The sequence below is a fragment of the Mizuhopecten yessoensis genome, unplaced genomic scaffold (genome assembly GCF_002113885.1).
Source record: "Mizuhopecten yessoensis strain PY_sf001 unplaced genomic scaffold, ASM211388v2 scaffold7597, whole genome shotgun sequence".
NCBI classification, from domain to species: Eukaryota; Metazoa; Mollusca; class Bivalvia; order Pectinida; family Pectinidae; genus Mizuhopecten; species Mizuhopecten yessoensis.
In genome coordinates, this window is record NW_018407127.1 from 299,055 (window position 1) to 322,598 (window position 23,544).

Sequence of the window (23,544 nt, forward strand, 5' to 3'; positions counted from 1 at the left end):
TATAGGTGTATGTATATAGATGTGTGTGTATAGGTGTATGTATATAGATGTGTGTGTATAGGTGTATGTATATAGGTGTGTGTTTATAGGTGTATGTATATAGATGTATGTGTATAGGTGTATGTATATAGGTATAGGAAATAAGATTTATACTAGGATGAGTTCATTACCTTAACAAGGACTGTTTTGTGATTCCAGCTACAATCTGTTATTCGTATGTGGAGACAGGCAGCCAAATACCGCAATCGAGTGAAATTCTTTAAAGATCATGTAAGTAGATTTCAGTGTAAAAAATACCAACAAATTTAAGGAGAGTTTACTTACAGATTAACTTGTGTTTCTCTTTCTGGATACCATTGATAGAAGAAATATATAAAAAAAAAAAAATGAAACTAAATTTAAAAAACCTATGTTCAAATCTCAAACACAATCGGTGACAAATATTTTGGCTGAATTATTTACTCTGAAATGTTTCATTAAAAGATTGCAACATATTTATTTTTTTTGAACAACAAAGCAATATTTAGAGAATCAATTCTTTTTAGCTTACCTGGCCCAAAGGGCCAAGTGAGCTTATGGCATGGTGCGGCATAACCAAGAGCTCCAGGCTGATGATATTTGGCCTGTAGCATGCTGGGATGAAGGGTTACTTAGTTTGTTTAAATGAATGACCTTGACCCACTTTCAACCTAATGTCCTTGCTCGACATTCAAGGTCACAGGCGTCATATGTTGAAATCTTTTAATAGGGTCTTATGAATCAAACACTGATCTTCTGCCTGTAGCTGTTTTTTAGTCCACTTTTAAGATAAATGTTAGATTAATACCAGGTAAGCGATGCAGGCCCATTGGGCCTCTTGTTTAAGATTATGTTTGTACCACAATTCCATCACTACAGAACTCGATTTGTATATATTATGGGATACAAATCATTGCTGTGGAGATGTCTTTGTTGTGAGAAATATTTTAACATGTTATTAGAAAACAGAAAGCTATGCAGAAAAAGAATTTATTGAGAGAGATTTAACTTCAAGTGACAAACACATTTTAAAAAATTGATCTAAATGTTATTTTACAGGAAGCTGAGGTTATAAAAATTCAGGCGTTTGTGCGTTCAAACAAAGCCAAGCATGACTACAAGGCGTTGAGTAAGTGTACATTTGATTAAAGGTCAAGATTGGTCAACTGGAAAAGAGTTAGTGTACAATGTAATGGGATTATCATCTACATACCTGTCTACAGGTGTTAGCTTTATTGTTATGCCCTAATAACACTTGACAGGGCAATAGGTGTTAGCTATATTGTTATGCCCTTATAACAGTTGACAGGGCATTAGGTGTTTACACAATTGCAACCAATAAGCTTTTCTATGTGACGTTTCGATAACTTGTACGTTTTGTACACTGTCACCATCATCAGACAAATGACAACCATTGAAGTGTATGTACACTGTCACCATCATCAGACAAATGACCAGTGGAGCGTATGTACATTGTCACCATCATCAAACAAATGACCAGTGAAGCGTATGTACACTGTCACCATCATCAGACCAATGACCAGTGAAGTGTATGTACACTGTCACCAACATCAGACAAATGACCAGTGAAGCGTATGTACACTGTCACAATCATCAGACAAATGACCAGTGAAGCGTATGTACACTGTCACAATCATCAGACAAATGACCAGTGAAGCGTATGTACACTGTCACAATCATCAGACAAATGACCAGTGAAGCGTATGTACACTGTCACAATCATCAGACAAATGACCAGTGAAGCGTATGTACACTGTCACCATCATCAGACAAATGACGACCAGTGAAGTGTATGGACACTGTCACCATCATCAGACAAATGACCAGTAAAGTGTTTGTACACTGTCACCATCATCAGACAAATGACCAGTGAAGTGCATGAACACTGTCACCATCATCAGACAAATGACCAGTGAAGTGTATGTACACCGTCACCATCATCAGACAAATGACCAGTAAAGTGTTTGTACACTGTCACCATCATCAGACAAATGACCAGTGAAGTGTATGTACTCTGTCACCATTATCAGACAAATGACCAGTGAAGTGTATGTACACTGTCACCATCATCATACAAATGACCAGTGAAGTGTATGTCCACTGTCACCATCATCAGACATATGACCAGTGAAGTGTATGTACTCTGTCACCATCATCAGACAAAAGACCAGTGAAGCGTATGTACACAGTCACAATCATCAGACAAATGACCAGCGAAGTGTATGTACACTGTCACCATCGTCAGACAAATGACCAGTGAAGTTTATGTACACTGTCACCATCATCATACAAATGACCAGTGAAGTGTATGGACACTGTCAGCATCATCAGACAAAGGCCCAGTGAAGTGTATGTACACTGGCACCATCATCAGACAAATGACCAAAAAATTGTAAGTACACTGTCACAATAATCAGACAAATGACCAGTGAAGGGTATGTACACTGTCACCATCATCAGACAAATGACCAGTGAAGCGTATATGCACTCAAAGGTGTACGCTTTGTTTAATACTTGGTCATAGATGTGTACTAAGAATACCAAAGATAGGATTTTAATTGCAATGTGATTTAGATAAAATATTCAGACCTGTCTAAGAGATTGTGTTTATTTCTATTGTATAAGATTTAGTCATCTCAATGACTGATATTTCAGGCAAAAGAATTTATACTGAAATAAAATGTGATCTTTCAGTGCATGAAGAAAACCCTCCGCTCAGTGTCGTTCAGAAGTTTGTCCATCTGCTGGACACCAGTGATGTGGACTACTCTGAAGAAATAGGTAAATTATCTCCAGGATGTTATTGTCAATATTTTCACAAATTTCATTTTACAAGTGACATATATAAGAAATGGTTTGGAAATTATGAATTCAGCCTATTTACAATAAACAGATATTTGAATTCATAAATTTGGGAAATGGAAGTGATTAATGATATGTGCAAATTTTCAGTGGCATTAATATCCTATTCACACACATAATAGTGTGTAGGATATTTGTTATCAATAGAAATGTAGACATGTTATTGATGACAGATGTGAAAGGTACAGAAGAATTGATGACACACTTAATAAGGTACACAAGAATTGTTGACACACTTAGTAAGGTACACAAGAATTGATGACATGCTTTGAAAAGGTGCATAACAATACATACATTGATATTACTCAGGTAAATCAGATAGTGCAAATTAAAGCATTTTAGCGGAGATAGCTTAGGTCATGGGTATAATGTGTCAGGTAGCATATATCCTTAACAGTATTTAGAGGAAGGCATATAAAATTTGACTGGAAAGAAAATTTGGTTGTGTCTGACATTTTGTCCAGAAATATTCTAAATATGTAAAGCCCCGTGAACCTCTCGTAATCTTGTAGAGCTTCAGAAGCTGAGACAGCAGGTGGTGACAGAGATCCGGTCAACTCAAAAGCTAGAGCACGACTTGGATACCATGGATATCAAAATCGGACTTCTCATCAAAAACAGGATTACCCTACAGGTAAGGACTTCTCATCAAAACCTGGATTTCCCTATTTCCCTACAGATGAGGACTTATCATCAAAAGAGGATCCTACTACAGAAGTAACTTCTAGGTGGAAGCAGCATCATGTCCCTACAGGAAAGGATCAAAGTATCTCTGGAAATGAAATTGTCACAATGCATTTTGTGCCAATAATAATTGCTAGCTGTGCTAATCGAGTATATAGAGCTATTGAATATCTTCTGTAAAGTTATCTTATTGTGATAGAGTTGATATCTCACGTTAAGCATGACCTGTTGATTGTCTATTGTTCTTTGGTTGTCTCACTCAGGATGTAGTTACCCACGACAAAAAGCTGACAAAACACAAGGAGATGAGCCAGAGTGTCCCTAAAGGTCTAAAAGGCCTCAGTAAAGATTGTCACGACCGACTCGAGGCCTACCAGTACCTCTTCTATCTACTGCAAACAAATCCAACTTACCTTGCAAAGCTCATCTTTGAGATGCCCCAGAGCCGCACAACCAAGTTCATGGAGTCTGTGATTTACTCGCTGTTTAACTATGGCTCTAACCAGAGGGAGGAATACCTGCTGCTGAAACTGTTCAGGAAAGCTCTGGAGGAAGAGATAGCGTAAGTCTACAGTAACCATAGTTACATCAGTGTATGTCAACAGTTACAATAGTTACAAAGATATAGGGTATGCCTCCTTTACTATATTTCAATCAATATAGGTTATGCCTCCCTAAATATAGTTACATTAATGTATGTAATCAGTTACCATAGTTAAATAGATTTAGGGTATGTCTCCCTTACCATAGTTGCATTAATGTATGTAATCAGTTACCATAGTTACATAGATATATAGAGTATGTCTCCCTTACCATAGTTACATTAATGTATGTAATCAGTTACCATAGTTACATAGATATATAGAGTATGTCTCCCTTACCATAGTTACATTAATGTATGTAATCAGTTTCCATAGTTACATAGATATATAGAGTATGCCTCCTTTACTATAGTTACATTAATGTATGTAAACAGTTACCATAGTTACATAGATACATGTACAGTGTGCTACAGTTACATTGATGTAGTGTAAGTCTATAGCTACCCTAGTTACATAAATTGTTTTGTTTAGAGTTACCATAGTTACATAGATTTAATGAATAGGTACAGTCACTGTAGTTACAGAAAGTGTATGAGTTAAGTTACCATAGTTACACAGATATAGTGTATGTTTACAGTTACCATAGTTACACAGATATAGTGTATGTTTACAGTTACTATAGTCACATAATGTTCATTGTAAAACTATATTTTCCTGTAGTAGTATATCAATAAGTAGAACTTAATTTTAACAGTAAAAAAAGACATCTGATTTTTAAAGACATTCAAAGTCAGTCCCACTAAAACATGTGTAGTTTGTCATGAAATAATGTGTAGGTTATCATAAAAATATGTTATGTAATTTGTCATCAAACTGTGTTGTGTAGGTTGATATGTTGCATTGGAGGCCATTAAAATAATTGTTGTGTAAATTCTCATCAAAGCATGTTGTTTAGGTTGTCATTAAAATATATTCTATTTAAAGCATGGTTTGTTTGATGTCATCAAAATGTGTTGAGTAGGGTGTCTTCAAAATAAGTTTTGTAGGTTGTTAACGAAATGTGTTGTGTAGATTTTCTTTAAAATAGGTTGTCATGTAAATGTGTTGTGTAGGATGTCATCAGAATATATTGTGTAAGCTGTCATCAGAATATGTGTAGATTGATATGATCAGTTGTAGCCATGTATATAAGTATGTTATGCTGTATCATAATGTTACCAATACCTGATTTACGCCTTGGAATGTTAAGGATCTATGCTACCTTACTGAAATTATCTCCCTTCCAGAAGATCTTATGTGATTTTATTTGGATTTTGTACAATTGATTGATGATGTATTGAAAAGAACAAACAAATTCTTCAATGCTAACATTTGGGTAACTTTGATGTGAAATAAGGGAGATAACTATATTAATGTGAAATAAGGGAGATAACTATATCAATGTGAAATAAGGGAGATAACTCTACCACAAATTTCTGCTATAATGTATAAGGTGGCATACATCCTTGAATGCATTATGATAATACACCGCCATAGTTTATATTATCAATTTCTCTCAAAGTAATCTCGATATCTTAACCTTTCTGAACTTGCAGACGAATGTAAGTATTTATGGATGAATATTCCAAAGTAGCATGAGTTTTGTTTTTGTTATAAACAAGTATATCGGACATCCTAGCACTTGTATTAACTAGCTGCTGCCTGGCACACAATTATTTATATTGAAGAAAATATGTTAAAAAAGTAAATTAAAAAAAAAAATGTTGATGTTCAAAAATAACAACAGTATGCAGGTGTTTTTTTCTGATATAAAGTATTTTGTACATGATAAAATAGTTTTCAAAGTCTACCTGTATTTTGAGCTCTAAAGGTATCATATAAAGTTCTGTTAATCTTTAATATAAATTAATGAAAAATTGGAGATTCTGATAAAGAGTCTTTGTAATGCTGTGGGACGAAACACTGAAATGTTCAATGTGTTGGCTCCAGCTAGGGATGGCAGTATCTAACTTCTACTTTCTCTCTCAGCAAGCACGAAGAGTTTAGTGTGCATGCCCATCAGTAACATGCTATGTGGAGTCCTGGAAACAGACATTTTTGTACATATTTTAAAATCCAACAAAATTTACATTTCTGATAGTTCTGTCTGACAGTGTTTTGTATATCGGTGAGACACAACACACCTAATCCTGTAAACTTGACCCGTGAATATTCTCAATGCTTATTTTTGTAATTGCAAGAAATTTAGCACAGCATCACAAGGAGTTTTCATCACAGCACAAACATATCCCATAGATAATGTACGGGACAGAAAACGTTGGCACATTGGCAGAGCCCTAAAACAACCGCACAGCTTTAGATATCACATGCTTTTGAATAAAAAAGAAACTACAAAAGAAAATCAATTCATTTTAATCATATATACCAAGATTATCATACAACCTCCTAATTTATTTACAAGAAATCTGAATGTACAGCAAATATTTCAGTATTTGCTAGGTTATATTTATCCCTGGTTTAGGCTGACCAGAGCCATCGTTTCCGCTTCCATGGTAACCGCTAGTAACTACCTTCTGGTTGGTTGATATTTTTAACCAGGGAAAGTCAATATGATGCATGTTATTTACAAACCTACCTATTTATACTTTATCTAAAACTTATTTTGCTTTGTTTCATCTGAAATATATCCGCGGGTTCTAATGCTATACTTGGTGTGGCAGTCCTAAAATGCATATAGTTGTTTATGTTGTATTTTCGTTTTATCTTTTATCATATTATTTTCTCCTGTGTGGTTTTCCTGTCTTGTTGCCATATCCCCCTCCCCTTTATGTGTGGTCAGTTTGGTAATTGCGCGGCTTTTTCCTCGACTTATTTACTAATTTTATACCTCCCTAGCTAGTGAGAACTATATAATGATCGTGATCACTTTGTCAATGCACCCATCTGTCAGGCCATCCATAGTAAATAGCTTGTGTACAAATATGTCATCAACTACTAAACACTTTTATATTTACACTAGAGTATGGTAGTATTGAGTTTATATTTACACTAGAGTATGGTAGTATTGAGTTTATATTTACACTAGAGTATGGTAGTATTGAGCTTATACTTACACTAGAGTATGGTAGTATTGAGTTTATTTACACTAGAGTATGGTAGGATTGAGTTTATTTACACTAGAGAATGGTAGTATTGAGTTTATTTTTACACTAGAGGATGGTAGTATTGAGCTTATACTTACACTAGAATATGGTAGTATTGAGTTTATTTACACTAGAGAATGGTAGTATTGAGTTTATTTTTACACTAGAGTATTGTAGTATTGAGCTTATACTTACACTAGAATATGGTAGTATTGAGTTTATTTACACTAGAGAATGGTAGTATTGAGTTTATTTTTACACTAGAGGATGGTAGTATTGAGCTTATACTTACACTAGAGTATGGTAGTATTAAGTTTATTTACACTAGAGTATGGTAGTATTGGGTTTATATTTACACTAGAGTATGGTAGTCTTGAGTTTATATTTACACTAGAGTATGCTAGTATTGAGTTTATTTTTACACTAGAGGATGGTAGTATTGAGCTTATACTTACACTAGAGTATGGGAGTATTGAGTTTATTTACACTAGAGTATGGTAGGATTGAGTTTATTTACACTAGAGAATGGTAGTATTGAGTTTATTTTTACACTAGAGTATTGTAGTATTGAGCTTATACTTACACTAGAATATGGTAGTATTGAGTTTATTTACACTAGAGTATGGTAGTATTGGGTTTATATTTACACTAGAGTATGGTAGGATTGAGTTTATTTACACTAGAGAATGGTAGTATTGAGTTTATTTTTACACTAGAGTATTGTAGTATTGAGTTTATTTACACTAGAGAATGGTAGTATTGAGTTTATTTACACTAGAGAATGGTAGTATTGAGTTTATTTTTACACTAGAGGATGGTAGTATTGAGTTTATATTTACACTAGAGTATGCTAGTATTGAGTTTATTTTTACACTAGAGTATGGTAGTATTGAGTTTATATTTTTATGAACTCCTGCTCACTTTTTTTTTTTTTTTTTCTTTTTACTGAGGTCAGCCTTACTTCTTACCTTTGTCTTTGTTCCACCCAACTTCCTATGTCCTGAGCCATAGCAAAGACACAAAATTCTAATCATCGGTCAAATTCGTTGATGAGCTTTGGAGAAGTAGTGCTCGAGATGTGACATTGTAATATGATATTGTCAAGGATAGATTATACAGTTATACCACGTATACTGTGAACACTTTACTTGGAATAACACCATTCAAGACCTTGACATGTCTATAACCTCAGGATCATCAAAGAGTCTTGTGTGCAAGTCCGAATTTCAAATTATCTTTTTATTTGAAATCAATTAAAATTAGGTGAAACTGTAAATATTTACTTAATGACCATGTGCATACATTCCCATTTTGATATAAAATGAAACTTGGTATTGAACATTTCAAATTTTGGGTTTCTGTCTGAAATCTTTCATGAACTCTGGGCCCATGGCTTTGTAGTGATTACTCAATAATTATTTAACAGAATCTCTCAAGCCTGACCTCATTTTACTTGTCACCAGGTAAGAAAACACTGGCAAATTTGATTAAAAATACTTCCTCTACAACTTTAAAATGGCATACAACTTGTCTAAAGATAAACTATGAATTTTGTTACTGGTTGTAAGGCGAGAACTAGTTACAGTTTTGATGTGATAATGTCAAGTGTCTGGAGTTTTTCTAGGACTAAGGAATCGAGGAATGGCTTTTGAACGTCTGTTCAAGGGTCAGTGAGAAATGGCTTTAGAGTGTTTACATGAGGGAGGATGACAAGACAGTAGACAAATTAATATTACAAGGAGAAGTAGCTAACTGTAAGGAGGCTACTAGGCCAATGGTCCCATTAACCTTGGTAGAGGCTGTTACTCGGGAGTGTAGCACTGGGTTGTAGCTGGGCTAGATTTTACCTTAAAATACAGAACTATGTCATTTGTTCTCAACCTTTATTGAAATTTTGTGATATTTTTTACAAGCTTTAATAATATTTAACTTTTATTTCAAAGTGTGGAGGATGAAAATGCTTTATTGGATAGTCGAACAATTTCTTATTTTTTTTTCTCCATCATAGATATTAAAACTATCAGATGACCATACTTGTTTTATGTGATGTACAAACTTGATATTTTTGTATTACTGCTCAGTACTGTCTGATTGAACTATGTAGAACTCAGTACTGTCTGATTGAACTATGTAGAACTCAGTACTGTCTGATTGAACTATGTAGAACTCAGTACTGTCTGATTGAACTAGGTAGAACTCAGTACTGTCTGATTGAACTAGGTAGAACTCAGTACTGTCTGATTGAACTAGGTAGAGAATGGTCAGTTTCTATGATTGTTTTTCTTTACAGACTAAAGGTAGACAAGATGTCTGACTTTGTGACAGGAAATCCACTTGTAGTGAAAATGATTGTAGGATTCAACAGGTAAGGTATAGGAGGGTGGTCCTAGCAATTTATTGTATGTCGTGTATGTGAGGTCTGTAAAGTTTGACGGCCCCAGTAATCAGTGAGGTCTACACCTTTTCAGACCTATTTGTCTGAGGTCTATAGTTTGTCAGACCAGGTTGTGTGCGAGGTTTAAAGTTTGACAGACCTGATTGTGTGTCTGAGGTCTATAGTTTGTCAGACCTGGTTGTGTGCGAGGTTTAAAATTTGACAAACAAGGTTGTGTGCGAGGTTTAAAGTTTAACAGACCTGATTGTGTGTCTGAGGTCTACGGTTTGACAGACCTGGTTGTGTGCGAGGTTTAAAATTTGACAGACCAGGTTGTGTGTGAGGTCTAAAGTTTGTCAGACCTGGTTGTGTGCGAGGTTTAAAGTTTGATAGACCTGATTGTGTGTCTGAGGTCTATAGTTTGTCAGACCTGGTTGTGTGCGAGGTTTAAAATTTGACAGACCAGGTTGTGTGCGAGGTTTAAAGTTTGACAGACCTGATTGTGTGTCTGAGGTCTACAGTTTGACAGACCTGGTTGTGTGCGAGGTCTACAGTTTGTCAGACCTGATTTTGTGCGAGGTTTAAAATTTGACAGACCTGGTTGTGTGCGAGGTTTAAAATTTGACAGACCAGGTTGTGTGTGAGGTCTAAAGTTTGACAGACCTGGTTGTGTGCGAGGTCTACAGTTTGACAGACCTGGTTGTGTGTGAGGTCTATAGTTTGACAGACCTGGTTGTCAGCTAGGTCTATAGTTTGTCAGACCAGGTTGTGTTTGAGGTCTAGAGTTTGTCAGACCTGGTTGTGTGTTAGGTCTAGAGTTTGACAGACCTGGTTGTGTGCGAGGTCTACAGTTTGACAGACCTGGTTGTGTGTGAGGTCTATAGTTTGACAGACCTGGTTGTCAGTTAGGTCTATAGTTTGTCAGACCTGATTGTGTGTTTGAGGTCTAGAGTTTGTCAGACCTGGTTGTGTGTTAGGTCTAGAGTTTGTCAGACCTGGTTGTTTGTGAGGTCTATAGTTTGACAGACCTGGTTGTCAGTTAGGTCTATAGTTTGTCAGACCTGGTTGTGTGTGAGGTCTAGAGTTTGACAGACCAGGTTGTGTGTGAGGTCTAGGGTTAGATAGACCAGGTTGTGTGTGAGGTCTAGGGTTAGACAGACCAGGTTGTATGTGAGGTCTATAGTTTGTCAGACCTGGTTTTCTGTGAGGTCTAGAGTTTGACAGACCAGGTTGTGTGTGAGGTCTAGAGTTTGGTACAACTGGTTGTCCTTGAGTTTGTCAGCATTAAAACCCTGGTTTGCTAGTTGGCTAGTATGAACATGTGTCATACCCCTTAACAGGATAATTGTTTTATCTTTATTTAGAGACAATTGTTGGTTATCACTTTCCAAAGGTAATTAACTTTTGTTTGTACGTTAAATAAGATGAAATGAAGAAAAGTATCAGATAGACACCTTCAGAAAGTTGCCAACATGATGAAAAGAAAAATATGAAATAATTATAATGCTTTAAAATAACAACAAAAAAACAATCTTTGTTTATAGGAATCAGCGAGGTCAGAATTCTTTGAGAGAAATGTTAAATCCACTAGTTACAGAGGTCATCGAGGACAAAAATCTACACATCAATACTAACCCCACGGATGTGTACAAGTCATGGATCAACCAGACTGAGTCCCAAACTGGTAAAGCCAGGTAAGGGAACAGCCAGACAGAGTCTCAAACAGGAAAAGTCAGGTAAGATAACAGCCAGGTAAGGGTTCAACCAGACTGAGTCTCAAATGGGAAAAGCCAGGTAAGGGTTCAACCTGACAGAGTCTCAAACTTTTATAGTCAGGTTAGGGTTCAACCTGACAGAGTCTCAAACTTTTATAGTCAGGTTAGGGTTCAACCTGACAGAGTCTCAAATGGGAAAAGTCAGGTAAGGGATCAACCAGACAGAGTCTCAAACTGGTAAAGCCAGGTAAGGAATCAACCAGACTGAGTCTCAAACGGGAAAAGTCGGGTAAGAGAACAGCCAGGTAAGGGTTCAACCAGACAAAGTCTCAAACTGGTAAAGCCAGGTAAGGGATAAACCAGACAGAGTCTAAAACTGGTAAAGCCAGGTAAGGGATAAACCAGACAGAGTCTCAAACTGGTAAAGCCAGGTAAGGGATAAACCAGACAGAGTCTCAAACTGGTAAAACCAGATAAGGGATCAACCAGACAGAGTCTCAAACTGGTAAAGCCAGGTAAGGGATAAACCAGACAGAGTCTCAAACTGGTAAAGCCAGGTAAGGGATAAACCAGACAGAGTCTCAAACTGGTAAAGCCAGGTAAGGGTTCAACCAGACAGAGTCTCAAACTTATAAACCAGGTAAGAGAACAGCCAGGTAAGGGATCAACCTGACAGAGTCTCAACTTAATCCAGGTAAAGTATCAACATACTTTCATAATTCTCATTACCTGATTATATTTCACATTCAACATTTGTATATAAAAAAAAAAAGCTTAAAAGAATCACCTATATCTGACTGTCTTTACAATTATATTATCTCTGTAACCACCACACATACTACTGCTGTGCACTACTGGGAACTAAACTTAAATACATACCACCACACATGATACTGCTGTGCACTACTCGGACCTAAACATAACTTCATTTGTATGTGCAGCCCTTCCGAAATTATCACATGCTCTAAAGGTAGATACTTCGACGCCAGTTAAAAAACACTGATGACTACCAGAACATCAAACTTGTTTGTATATGTAAATTGATCTTGGAAGTTATTCAGCATGTTGCCTTACCATATTCTTTGAATTTTTCAGGGTGTTGCCTTACCATATTCTTTGAATTTTTCAGCGTGTTGCCTTACCATATTCTTTGAATTTTTCAGCGTGTTACCGTATGATGTCTCCATAGAACAAGCTTTGTCACACGATGAGGTACAGAAACTGATCCAGCAGTCGAAAACCAAGTTACAGCAAGTTACTGACAAGTTTCTCACCACTATCCTACAGTCGCTGGACAAAATCCCGTAAGTCTGAAGGTCTTCATCAATATCATACCGTCACTACACAAATGCTGTCTGAAGTTCCTCCCTACCTTAAAAAAAGTCCCAAAAGTCACCAGTTGTTCACTGACACCTGAAAGTCTCTTGACAATCTTCTTTGTCTCAAGTTCCTTGCCACCTTATTACAGGTGTGATATGGAACCCCTAATTAGGGTCCCACAAAATATGGGTGCCCTATAGTAATCACAGTGTTGGTCCGTCCGTCTGTCTGTCCATCAGCACTTTTGTTTCCGGAGATTATGTCATGATCCAGATGGCCAAAATTTCTGAAAATTTCTGAAATTTCACATGGCGATACACTGTGATGAGAAGATGTGCTGGAGGGGTTTGAAAAGTTTCTAAGGTCAAGGTCACTGTTACTTAAAATTGAATTGGGAATATACTGTCAAAAATACATCAGATAAGGCCCTTACAGAAGGCCAAGATGGTATATGTTCAATAGGGCTTTAAACAGTTTTGAAGGTCAACGTTGCCATTACTTCAAAATAGAACAGGGCATATATATACTGTCAAAATAGAACAGGGCATATACTGTCAAAATAGAACAGGGCCTATACTGTCAAAATAGAACAGGGCATATACTGTCAAAATAGAACAGGGCATATACTGTCAAAATAGAACAGGGCCTATACTGTCAAAATAGAGCAGGGCCTAAACTGTCAAAATAGAACAGGGCATAAATATACTGTCAAAATAGAACAGGGCATATACTGTCAAAATAGGACAGGGCCTATACTGTCAAAATAGAACAGGGCATATATTGTCAAAATAGAACAGGGCCTATACTGTCAAAATAAAACAGGGCCTATACTGTCAAAATAGAACAGTGCCTATTCTGTCAAAATAGAACAGGGCCTATACTGACAAAATAGAACAGGGCATATACTGTCAAAATAGAACAGTGCATATACTGTCAAAATAGAACAGGGCCTATATTGTCAAAATAGAACAGGGCCTATACTGTCAAATAGAACAGGGCATATACTGTCAAAATAGAACAAGGCCTATACTGTCAAAATAGAGCAGGGCCTAAACTGTCAAAATAGATCAGGGCATAAATATACTGTCAAAATAGAACAGGGCATATACTGTCGAAATAGAACAGGGCCTATACTGTCAAATAGAACAGGGCATATACTGTCAAAATAGGACAGGGCCTATACTGTCAAAATAGAACAGGGCATATTCTGTCAAAAATGTACTGTAAATGGTCCTTTCTGAACAGTAAATGTAACTTTTGATTTTGCTTGGTGCGAATACGGGAGATACACTGTCTGGCATACAGCGGGGCACTTGCTGACCTGTCAGTATTCCTGTTACAGGTGTGATATATAACCCCTAATTACAGGTATGATATATAACCCCTAATTACAGGGGTGATATGTTACACTAATTACAGGAGTGATATGTAACACCTAAATACTATTCGGCCGAAGGAAATACAAAATCCTGTAGGGTCATACCATCCCGTATACCCTGCCAAAAATCCGTGTAACGAATTTATTACCCCTTTGAGTCTTTTATATTGGTTTTGTACAGTTCCCCGTCAACTTTTCTGTTGTCAAGATCAAAATGACACAGTAGATCTACCTCATTTAGTTTCGTTGTATCAAATTCCTCGAACTGTTCTTCCTGATTCTTTTCTTTTAAATACGTCCTCAGCATGTTTGCCGCTCGTCTGTTCGACTTTTGTGTGTTTTGTGGCACATAATTAGCCATTTTGGCGAGTATTTCCTCATCAGTATGCGAAGCGAAACGTTTTGTCATTTTTTAAACATCGCCGGAAGCAGACAACGAATGCGAGTTGTCTCCCATTGCCCGGCCGCAAGATACGAAGACACGTGACCCGTATACCCCTTGTAAAAGCATGTGATTCCACCGTATTACTGCTGAGAATCACGTGACATGACCGTATACCCCCTGAGATTTTCGTATACCCCTTGAGATTTACGAATGCGGTTTGGTACACTGTAGTTTTTAACCAATCAGATTCCTAGATTTTTCTCAAAGGGGTAATAAAGGTATGTATATAGCACCTAATTATAGGTGTGATATATAACCCCTAATAACAGGTATGGTATATAGCCCCTAATTATAGGTGTGATATATAACTCCTAATAACAGGTATGGTATATAGCCCCTAATTATAGGTATGATATATAGCACTTAATTACAGGTATGATATATAACCCCTAATTACAGGTATGATAGGTTAACCCTTATTACAGGAGTAATATGTAACACCTAATTACAGGTGTGATATGAAACCCCTAATTATAGGGGTGATATGTAACCCCTAGTTTCAGGTAAGGTACATAGCCCCTAATTATAGGTGTGATATATAACCCCTAATTGCAGGTGTGATATGTAACCCCTAATTACAGGTATGATATATAACACTTAATTATAGGTATGATATGTAAACCCTAATTACAGGCGTGATATATAACTCCTAATTACAGGTGTGATATGTAAACCCTAATTACAGATATGATATATAACCCCTAATTACAGGTATGATACGTTAACTCTAATTACAGGGGTAATTTATAACACCTAATTACAGATGTGATATATATTACACCTAATTACAGATGTGATATATATAAGCCCTAATTACAGGTGTGATATATAACGCCTAATTACAGGTATGATATATAACCCCTAATTACAGGTGTGATATATAACCCCTAATAACAGGTATGATATATAACCTCCTTATTACAGGTATGATATGTAAACCCTAATTACAGGGGTAATATATAACACCTAATTATAGATGTGATATATATAACCCTTAATTACAGGTATGATATATAACCCCTAATTACAGGTGTGATATATAACCCCTAATTACAGGTGTGATATATAACCCCTTATTACAGGTATGGCATGCGCTACATGGCTAAGGTTCTGAGGGAAGCACTCATGACCAAGTTCCCAGAGGCACCAGAAAAAGATGTGTTAAAGGTAAGGAAAGACACAGTGGTAAAATGGTGGAGAGGGATAATATAAACTTACAGCTGACTGGAAATCTGTAGCAGAACTTTAATACTTCAGAATTCTACAGATACATGTATTGATTTATTATGCACAATTGTTCTTTTACTGGAATTGATAATTATAGATTATCACACTGTATTTTCAGTGTTTGCCGTGATAACAATTTTCTCATCGCGAGCATATGGATAAAATTTAAGAGGCCACTGCAGGTGGACTTGAGATTTAATCTACGTACGAGCGATGAGAAAATTGTTCGAACGATAAACACTGAATACTGTATGATAAACTGTGTATCATCTATATACTTCTACCTTATATATTTCTCCATTCAAAAAAATCAACTAAACACCATGTTTTCCTAATTACTTCTAAGCTCAATGGTCAACGATCGCCAGTTACAAACGTAAAAAAGTAGAAGTTTTGCGCAAGGAATATAATGAACCTTAAAATTACGTAGAACAAATATTTCTAAAACAATCCGATCGCTTTTAGCTTTTCCATATGCACATATACACCTGAAATGGTGTTGATATTCTCACAAAACTTTCCGTTACTTTGTATTGATATGTTTATGACGGACTATTTTCTCACGCGGATCACTTTTGTGTGTATACTATTTCCGGTTTTGGACATCATCTGGCGTGAGCAGACGTTCTTTTTTCATAAAATCCGTTCTCAAGTCCTGGGGAATGGGTAAATCCGTTCTCAAGTTCTTCTCAAGTTCTTCTCAACTACCTCTCATACTCACAACCGATGATAATGAATTTATCATGCTACCGATAGGTGGTATAAAGTAGTATATAGATGATCATTTTGGATACCAAATAATATTTTTTAAAGTTTATAATTAAAATAAGTCAGAAATTTGTGATTAACATTACTGATGTTGTTTCCAGCACGTATAACATTATAATCTTGGTTTTAGATCGTAGGAAACCTGCTGTACTACAGATATATTAACTCAGCCATTGTTGCTCCGGATGCCTTTGACATTATCAACGTTGGCGCTGACAAACAACTGACCAATGACCAGCGGCGTAACCTTGGATCTGTGGCCAAAATTTTACAATTTGCAGCTGCAAACAAAGGGGTATGCTGTAGTGATGGCTACTGATCAATAATGATCAAAAGTCGATATGATGTCCTTCCCGATTCCAGTTATCAATTACAAATTCCATAATCAATATAATCCGTTCATTATTTAGATCAAAGTGCCAAACGTATAGAATCAGAATGTATAGTATGTATTGTAAGTAATTTATTCTTATGATTTTTAGCTCACCTGGTCCATAGGACCATGGTGAGCTTATGCCATACCGCAGCATCTGTCGGCCGTCCAGCCGTCAACTTTTCCTTTATAACGCTACTAGTCCTGAAGGGCGGAATAGATTTTGACTAAATTTGGTCTGGAGCATCCTTAGGCCAAGGGGATTCCATTTTGTATAAACGGTGGGTGTGCCCCCCCCCCTGTGGGGGCAGAAGGGCGGGGCCCAATAGGGGAAATAGAGGTAAAACATTTAAAATCCTTCTTTTACCGTAGGGATTAAGGGATTTTATCCTAATTTAGTCTGGAGCATCCTTGGGCCAAGGGGACTCAATTTTGTATAAATGGTGGGTCTGGCCCCCCTTCGGGCTGAGGGGCGGGGCCCAATACAGGTAATATAGTAAACTCTTTAAAATCCTTCTTCTTCTGTAGGATTGAAATGATTTGTTCCATATTTGGTCTGAAGCATCCTTGGGTGAAAGGGAACCAATTTTGTATAAACCGTGGGTCTGGCCCCCTGGGGGCTTAGGGGTGGGGCCCAATAGGAGAAATATAGCAAATTCTTTAATATCCTTCTTTTTCTGTAGGAATGAAAAGATTTGGTCCATATTTGGTGTGGAGCATCCTTGGGTAAAGGGGAATCAATTTTCTATAAACATTGGGTGTGGCCCCCCTGGGACCTTAGGGGTGGGGCCCAATAGGGGAAATAGAGGTAAAACCTTTATAATCCTTCTTCTACCATAGGGATTAAGGGATTTTATCCTAATTTAGTCTGGAGCATCCTTGGACCAAGGGGGCTCAATTTTGTATAAGCACTGGGTGTCGTCTCCCAGGGGGTAAAAGGAAGGGGCCCAATAGGAGAAAAAGTGGTAAAACCTTTAAAATCCTTCTTCGACCATCAGGATTAAAGGATTTTATCCTTATTGAGTCTGGAGCATCCTTGGGCCAAGGGGTCTCAATTTTGTATAATTGGTGGGTATGACACCCCCCCCCCTAGGGGCATAGGGGCAGCCTCTGTTTGAAGTTTGTTCTCGCTATATCTCAAGTACTGAATGGATCTTTCTGAAATTCGTATGTACTTACAGCACCTGCCATGGAGTGCTATATGTTTACTTAATACCAATTATTTTTAACATATTCAGGTGAGCGATATAGGCCCTCTGGTCCTCTTGTTACCATATGATTTACTGCATAAAGTTGCTTGAAATCCATTCATTAAAGAATGAAACCAGATGTATAGTGAACAACTATATATACTGAGGTTATAGTAGTGTTCTCACTGTATTTGGGTATTCAGTCCCCTAACATTATAAACCCATTATGCAGTCAATCATCCATTGGTTTACTACTTTCATATTACTAACCTATTAATGATTATGGTTTTAAACTGATGGCCCATCACCAGTAGGATACAACCCAAGATTCCCTAATTCTCTACGTGCATTGCATGTGTCCATGGAAATCCTTTATTGCTACTTTTTAAGTCACCTGAACCAAAGACTCGCGGAGATCTGTTACCATCCATCTTTGTGTGTTATCCATTAACATTTTACATTTTTAACTCAAACACCTATACTACTGAAAGGATTTAAATAAAACCTTATCAGAACAGTCCTAAACAACTATACTACTGAAGGGATTTAAATAAAACCTAATCAGAACAGTCCTAAACACCTAAACACCTATGCTACTGAAGGGATTTAAATAAAACCGGATCAGAACAGTCCTAGACACCTATACTACTGGAGGGATTTAAATGAAACCTTATCAGAACAGTCCTAAACACCTATACTACTGAAGGAATTTAAATAAAACCTGATCAGAACAGTCCTAAACAACTATACTACTGAAGGGATTTAAATAAAACCTAATCAGAACAGTCCTAAACACCTAAACACCTATACTACTGAAGGGATTTAAATAAAACCTGATCAGAACAGTCCTAAACACCTAAACACCTATACTACTGAAGGGATTTAAATAAAACCGGATCAGAACAGTCCTAAACACCTATACTACTGGAGGGATTTAAATGAAACCTTATCAGAACAGTCCTAAACACCTATACTACTGAAGGGATTTAAACCTGATCAGAACAGTCCTAAACACCTATACTACTGAAGGGATTTAAATAAAACCAGATCAGAACAGTCCTTAACACCTATACTACTGAAGGGATTTAAACCTTATCAGAACAGTCCTTAACACCTATACTACTGAAGGGATTTAAACCTTATTAGAACAGTCCTAACCATTCGTAATGTCATCTGTCAGGTTGATAGGATATCCAAGATAGCTGCCATTTTGAAATGTAACTTACTGTTCCTGCTGAAGGGATTATAATAAAAATTATAAGAATGTTAAGAATATGATTCTGACAAAGTAAGTGTTCTTATTTGTGGATCAGTTCAATATCTATCATAAAAATCTATTTTGGACTTAATCTCCAGTTCTGCTGAAGAGATTTAAATGAAACGTAATGAGTCTGTGAAGTCATTCAAGATGGTTGTCGTGGCTGCCATTTTGAAAATCTATTTTGAAAGAGTGAAAATGTCAGAACCGAAGTTTGTTTGTTCCAGTTTGGTGGCGAGAGTGCCTACCTCTCCAGCATGAACAGCTATATTCGAGAGGCTCATGAAAAATTCAAGTAAGTTACGTTTGTTACTTTGTTTACAGAGACATGTTTATCTGTATAGAAAGAAGTCCATGTATATTTATACGAGAAATACTAATGATGTATATACAGTTGTTGGGCATAAAAAGACAAATAAAGTCATGATATTAGAATTGAACCCAGGGTCTGCCCCACCCTTTCAGACTTAACCCCTGGGTCATAACTTTGAAACGGTTGAGATCCCCACCCAAGAACTATAAATACAAATGCTGGGTATAAAGAGGCGAATGCAGTAATGATATTTGAATTGATCCTGGGGTCTGACCACAACCCTAGGGACCTAGTTTCTGAATCACATCTTGGAAACAGTTGAGATCCCCACCCTTTAACCAAATATACAATTGCTGAGTATAAATAGATGAGCGCACATATGTTTCCAGGATGGCCCCAGGGTCTGCCCTACACATGGAGACTTAACCCTTGGGTCATAACTTTGAAACATTTTTTTGTCGCCCAACACACACAGATACTTTAGCAGAACGGGGTTTATCTGGGAACGACCGTTTTTATACGACCTTCAAATTTGACGTTAGTATTATGGTATGGCGTTGTCTGTCCGTCCGTCCGGCGTAAACATTGTTTGTCCGGCAATCTCCTCCTACATATTTTCGACCGATCTCTTTGAAACTTGATATACATTATAATCAGGATTTGAAGTTGTGTCTCCCTTAAAAGAATTTTGATTCGACAATTTTTCCAAAAGCTATTGCCCTTTGTTCATTTCAGTATTTGATTTTTGTCCGGCAATCTCCTCCTACATTTTTCAACGGATCTCTTTGAAACTTGGTATACTTTATAATCATGATATGAAGTTGTGTGCCCCTATAAGAATTTTGATTCGACGATTTTTCCGAAGGTCAAAGGTCAAGGTCATTGTTGTTATAAATAGAAAAATCTGTTTTCGTTCGATAACTTGAGTTCATGTTAAAAACAAAATCAACTCTGTATAAATATATCAGGTGACCGTTAAGGCCCATGGGCCTCTTGTTTTTATTACTTTCACGATAAAATCGTCAATGCGGTGCCCTAAAATTAAATGCGCGCAGGCCTGAGAACCAAGTAATTAAATTTGGCCTTAGATATCCACATTGCTGGACACAGCGGGTCGCCTGGTCACCAAAGGCGACCAAAACCTTGATTGGGCGACTAGAAATTGTCAAAAGATGGATGTTACTGGCCCAAAAATAAATCTTTAGCGAGTACATTATTATTATCAAAATTGTAGTTTACTCCCATAAATTAACCAACCCAACTCCGGAATACCCATTTCTTTAAAGTATAAAAAATAACATACTTTTCATCCCAATCGTGTCATGGCGTTGCCCCAAGACGAACACATTTTTATTTTTCATAATTTAATTTGAGTAGTTAGCTTCCCTTAGCTGAAAATATTACATTTACAAATGTCTTTTAATTTTGTTTTGTCGGGAGGGTTTAATTGAAGAATAAAAAACATCTATTTGATTTGTTTTATTGGCATTTTTTAATTGCTCAACACTGAAAATAATCTTAGTGAAATATTTGGGCTACCAATATTCATTTTGGGCCTGTGGAAAAAAAATTGTACTCGCCCAAAAAAAATATATCGGGCCAGCCGAATGTCCTGCACTGTATCCAGGTGAGCGATACAGGCCCTCTAGGCCTCTTGTTTAATATGAAGCATCCTTTGGACAATGGGATATTTACTCATGTTTGCATATAAATGAAGGAGGTGCCACTTGCCCCACCCTTTTGGAGGCAGAGGGAGAAAGTAAACAGTGTAAATGGCTATCATAACCTATTAAATATATTTTCTGGTTTTGACAGACATTACTGTATGATGGCGTGTGATGTGGAGGAATTGGAGCCAAAGTTTAATGTAGACCAGTATTCAGACATCGTAACCATCACCAAACCAGTCATTTATATCTCTGTGTCCGAGATCTGTGACACACATCAAGTAAGTGTAATCGGGACAATGTTCTCAGACCATTCATTTGTATTCAGTTATTTAGTTTTTAGGTCACCTGAGACAAAGTCTCAAGGGACCTTTTACGATCACCTTTTGTCAGGCGTACGTCCGTAAACAATTTACATTTTCTACTTCTTCTCCAAAACCCTTAAACCAATTTCAATGAAATTTTGCAGAAACCTTCCATGGCCAAAGGTCAACAAAAAGAGAAGCCGGTTTGGTCCCTGGCCCCCAGGGGGCTCATGAAGGGTGGGGCCAAAAAGGGTCAAATTGACTAAAATTTCAAAAATCTTCTTCTCAAGACCCAGATATGGTAAAATCAAATACTCTTCATAGATGGAAGGGTCTTTAGGTGCATCTCCAAAATTGTGAATTTCTTGACCCTGGGGTCTCACGTTTCCCCCTGGGGAGGGGGTAAACTTTACTAAAGTTCATATAGGAACATCACATTTTTGACCAACATTTGTTTAATTTCCATTGGAAGTAATTCAATTTAGGTTAGCATTATCAGTATTAGTTAGCAGTTTGATGGTATGCACATATCAGCCCTGACTGACCCCCCGAGGCTGATGGGTGGGGCCAAAAAGGGTTGAATTGAAGGAAATTTCAAAAATCTTCTTCTCAAGAACCAGATATGGTAGAATCATACACGCTTCATAGATGGAACGGTCTTAAGGTGCTCTACCAAAATTGTAAATTTCATGTCCCTGGGGTCTCACATTTCCCCCTGGGGAGGGGGTAAACTTTACTAAAGTTCATATAGGGAAATCACATTTTGGACCAACATTTGTTTAATTTCCATTGGAAGTAATTCAATTTAGGTTAGCATTATCAGTATTAGTTAGCAGTTTGATGGTATGCACATATCAGCCCTGACTGACCCCCCGAGGCTGATGGGTGGGGCCAAAAAGGGTTGAATTGAAGGAAATTTCAAAAATCTTCTTCTCAAGAACCAGATATGGTAGAATCATACACGCTTCATAGATTGGAACGGTCTTAAGGTGCTCTATCAAAATTGTAAATTTCTTGACCCTGGGGTCTCACGTTTCCCCCTTGGGAGGGGGTAAACTTTACTAAAGTTCATATAGGGAAATCACATTTTGGACCAACATTTGTTTAATTTCCATTGGAAGTAATTCAATTTAGGTTAGCATTATCAGTATTAGTTAGCAGTTTGATGGTATGCACATATCAGCCCTGACTGACCCCCCGGGGCAGGGTTGAATTGACTGAAATTTCAAAAATTGTCTTTTCAAAGACCCAGATATGGTAGAATCAAACACTCTTCATAGATGGAAGGGTCTTAAGGTTTATGACCCTAGAGTCTAACGTTTACCTTCTGGGGAAGGGGGGGGGGGGGGGGGCAAGGCAAAATGTATCATGGTTTATAATGGCAAATGATACTTTGAATATTACATGTTAATAACTTGATTGGAATTATAACCCTGAGTTGACAGTTTGATACTTTGAAAATTTTGAGCCAGCCCTACACCCAAGGGCTGTAGGGTGGGGCACAAAGGAGTCTGTGTGCTAAAAAATTCTTCATTTTCCTTGTTTAGAATCACAGGTGCTAGTTTCAAATACTTTTTAGTCTTAAATCTGTATGTTAGATATTGAATAAGATGGTTTTTGTGTTGCCTGCGAAAAGCTGGTGACACAGGTATTGCTTTGTCGGCGTCGGCCGAGCAGAGGTTTTCGTGCGATAACTTGAGTTTCCTTGGGCCGATCAAACTCAAACTTCATGCAGTGCTTCCTTACCAAAAGTGCTTGCTTGGGATTGCTTTTCAGGTCCGAAGGTCAAAGGTCAAGGTCACTTACTATAAATAGAAAATCTGTTTTCGTGCGATAACTTGAGTTTGCTTGGGCCGATCAAACTCAAACTTCATGCAGTGCTTGCTTGGGATTGATTTTCAGGTCCAAAGGTCAAGGTCACTGTTACTATAAATAGAAACT

The 23,544-nt window shown here is 37.1% G+C and overlaps 1 protein-coding gene across 2 annotated transcripts in view; it reads left to right on the forward strand.

The window, feature by feature from the left end:
* LOC110453997 (ras GTPase-activating-like protein IQGAP1) overlaps positions 1–23,544 on the forward strand; it is a 146,696-nt gene that overhangs the window by 103,901 nt on the left and 19,251 nt on the right. The window contains exons 24-36 of one of the 2 annotated variants that reach the window (XM_021503278.1): positions 199–270; positions 1,078–1,147; positions 2,734–2,820; positions 3,414–3,535; positions 3,849–4,147; positions 5,723–5,728; positions 9,561–9,635; positions 11,189–11,338; positions 12,523–12,663; positions 15,585–15,669; positions 16,628–16,792; positions 19,546–19,613; positions 21,447–21,579. In XM_021503278.1, the coding sequence (XP_021358953.1) occupies positions 199–270; positions 1,078–1,147; positions 2,734–2,820; positions 3,414–3,535; positions 3,849–4,147; positions 5,723–5,728; positions 9,561–9,635; positions 11,189–11,338; positions 12,523–12,663; positions 15,585–15,669; positions 16,628–16,792; positions 19,546–19,613; positions 21,447–21,579 (1,473 nt within the window). The remainder of the gene's footprint in view (positions 1–198; positions 271–1,077; positions 1,148–2,733; positions 2,821–3,413; positions 3,536–3,848; positions 4,148–5,722; positions 5,729–9,560; positions 9,636–11,188; positions 11,339–12,522; positions 12,664–15,584; positions 15,670–16,627; positions 16,793–19,545; positions 19,614–21,446; positions 21,580–23,544) is intronic. The other variant, XM_021503279.1, reaches the window with a different exon arrangement.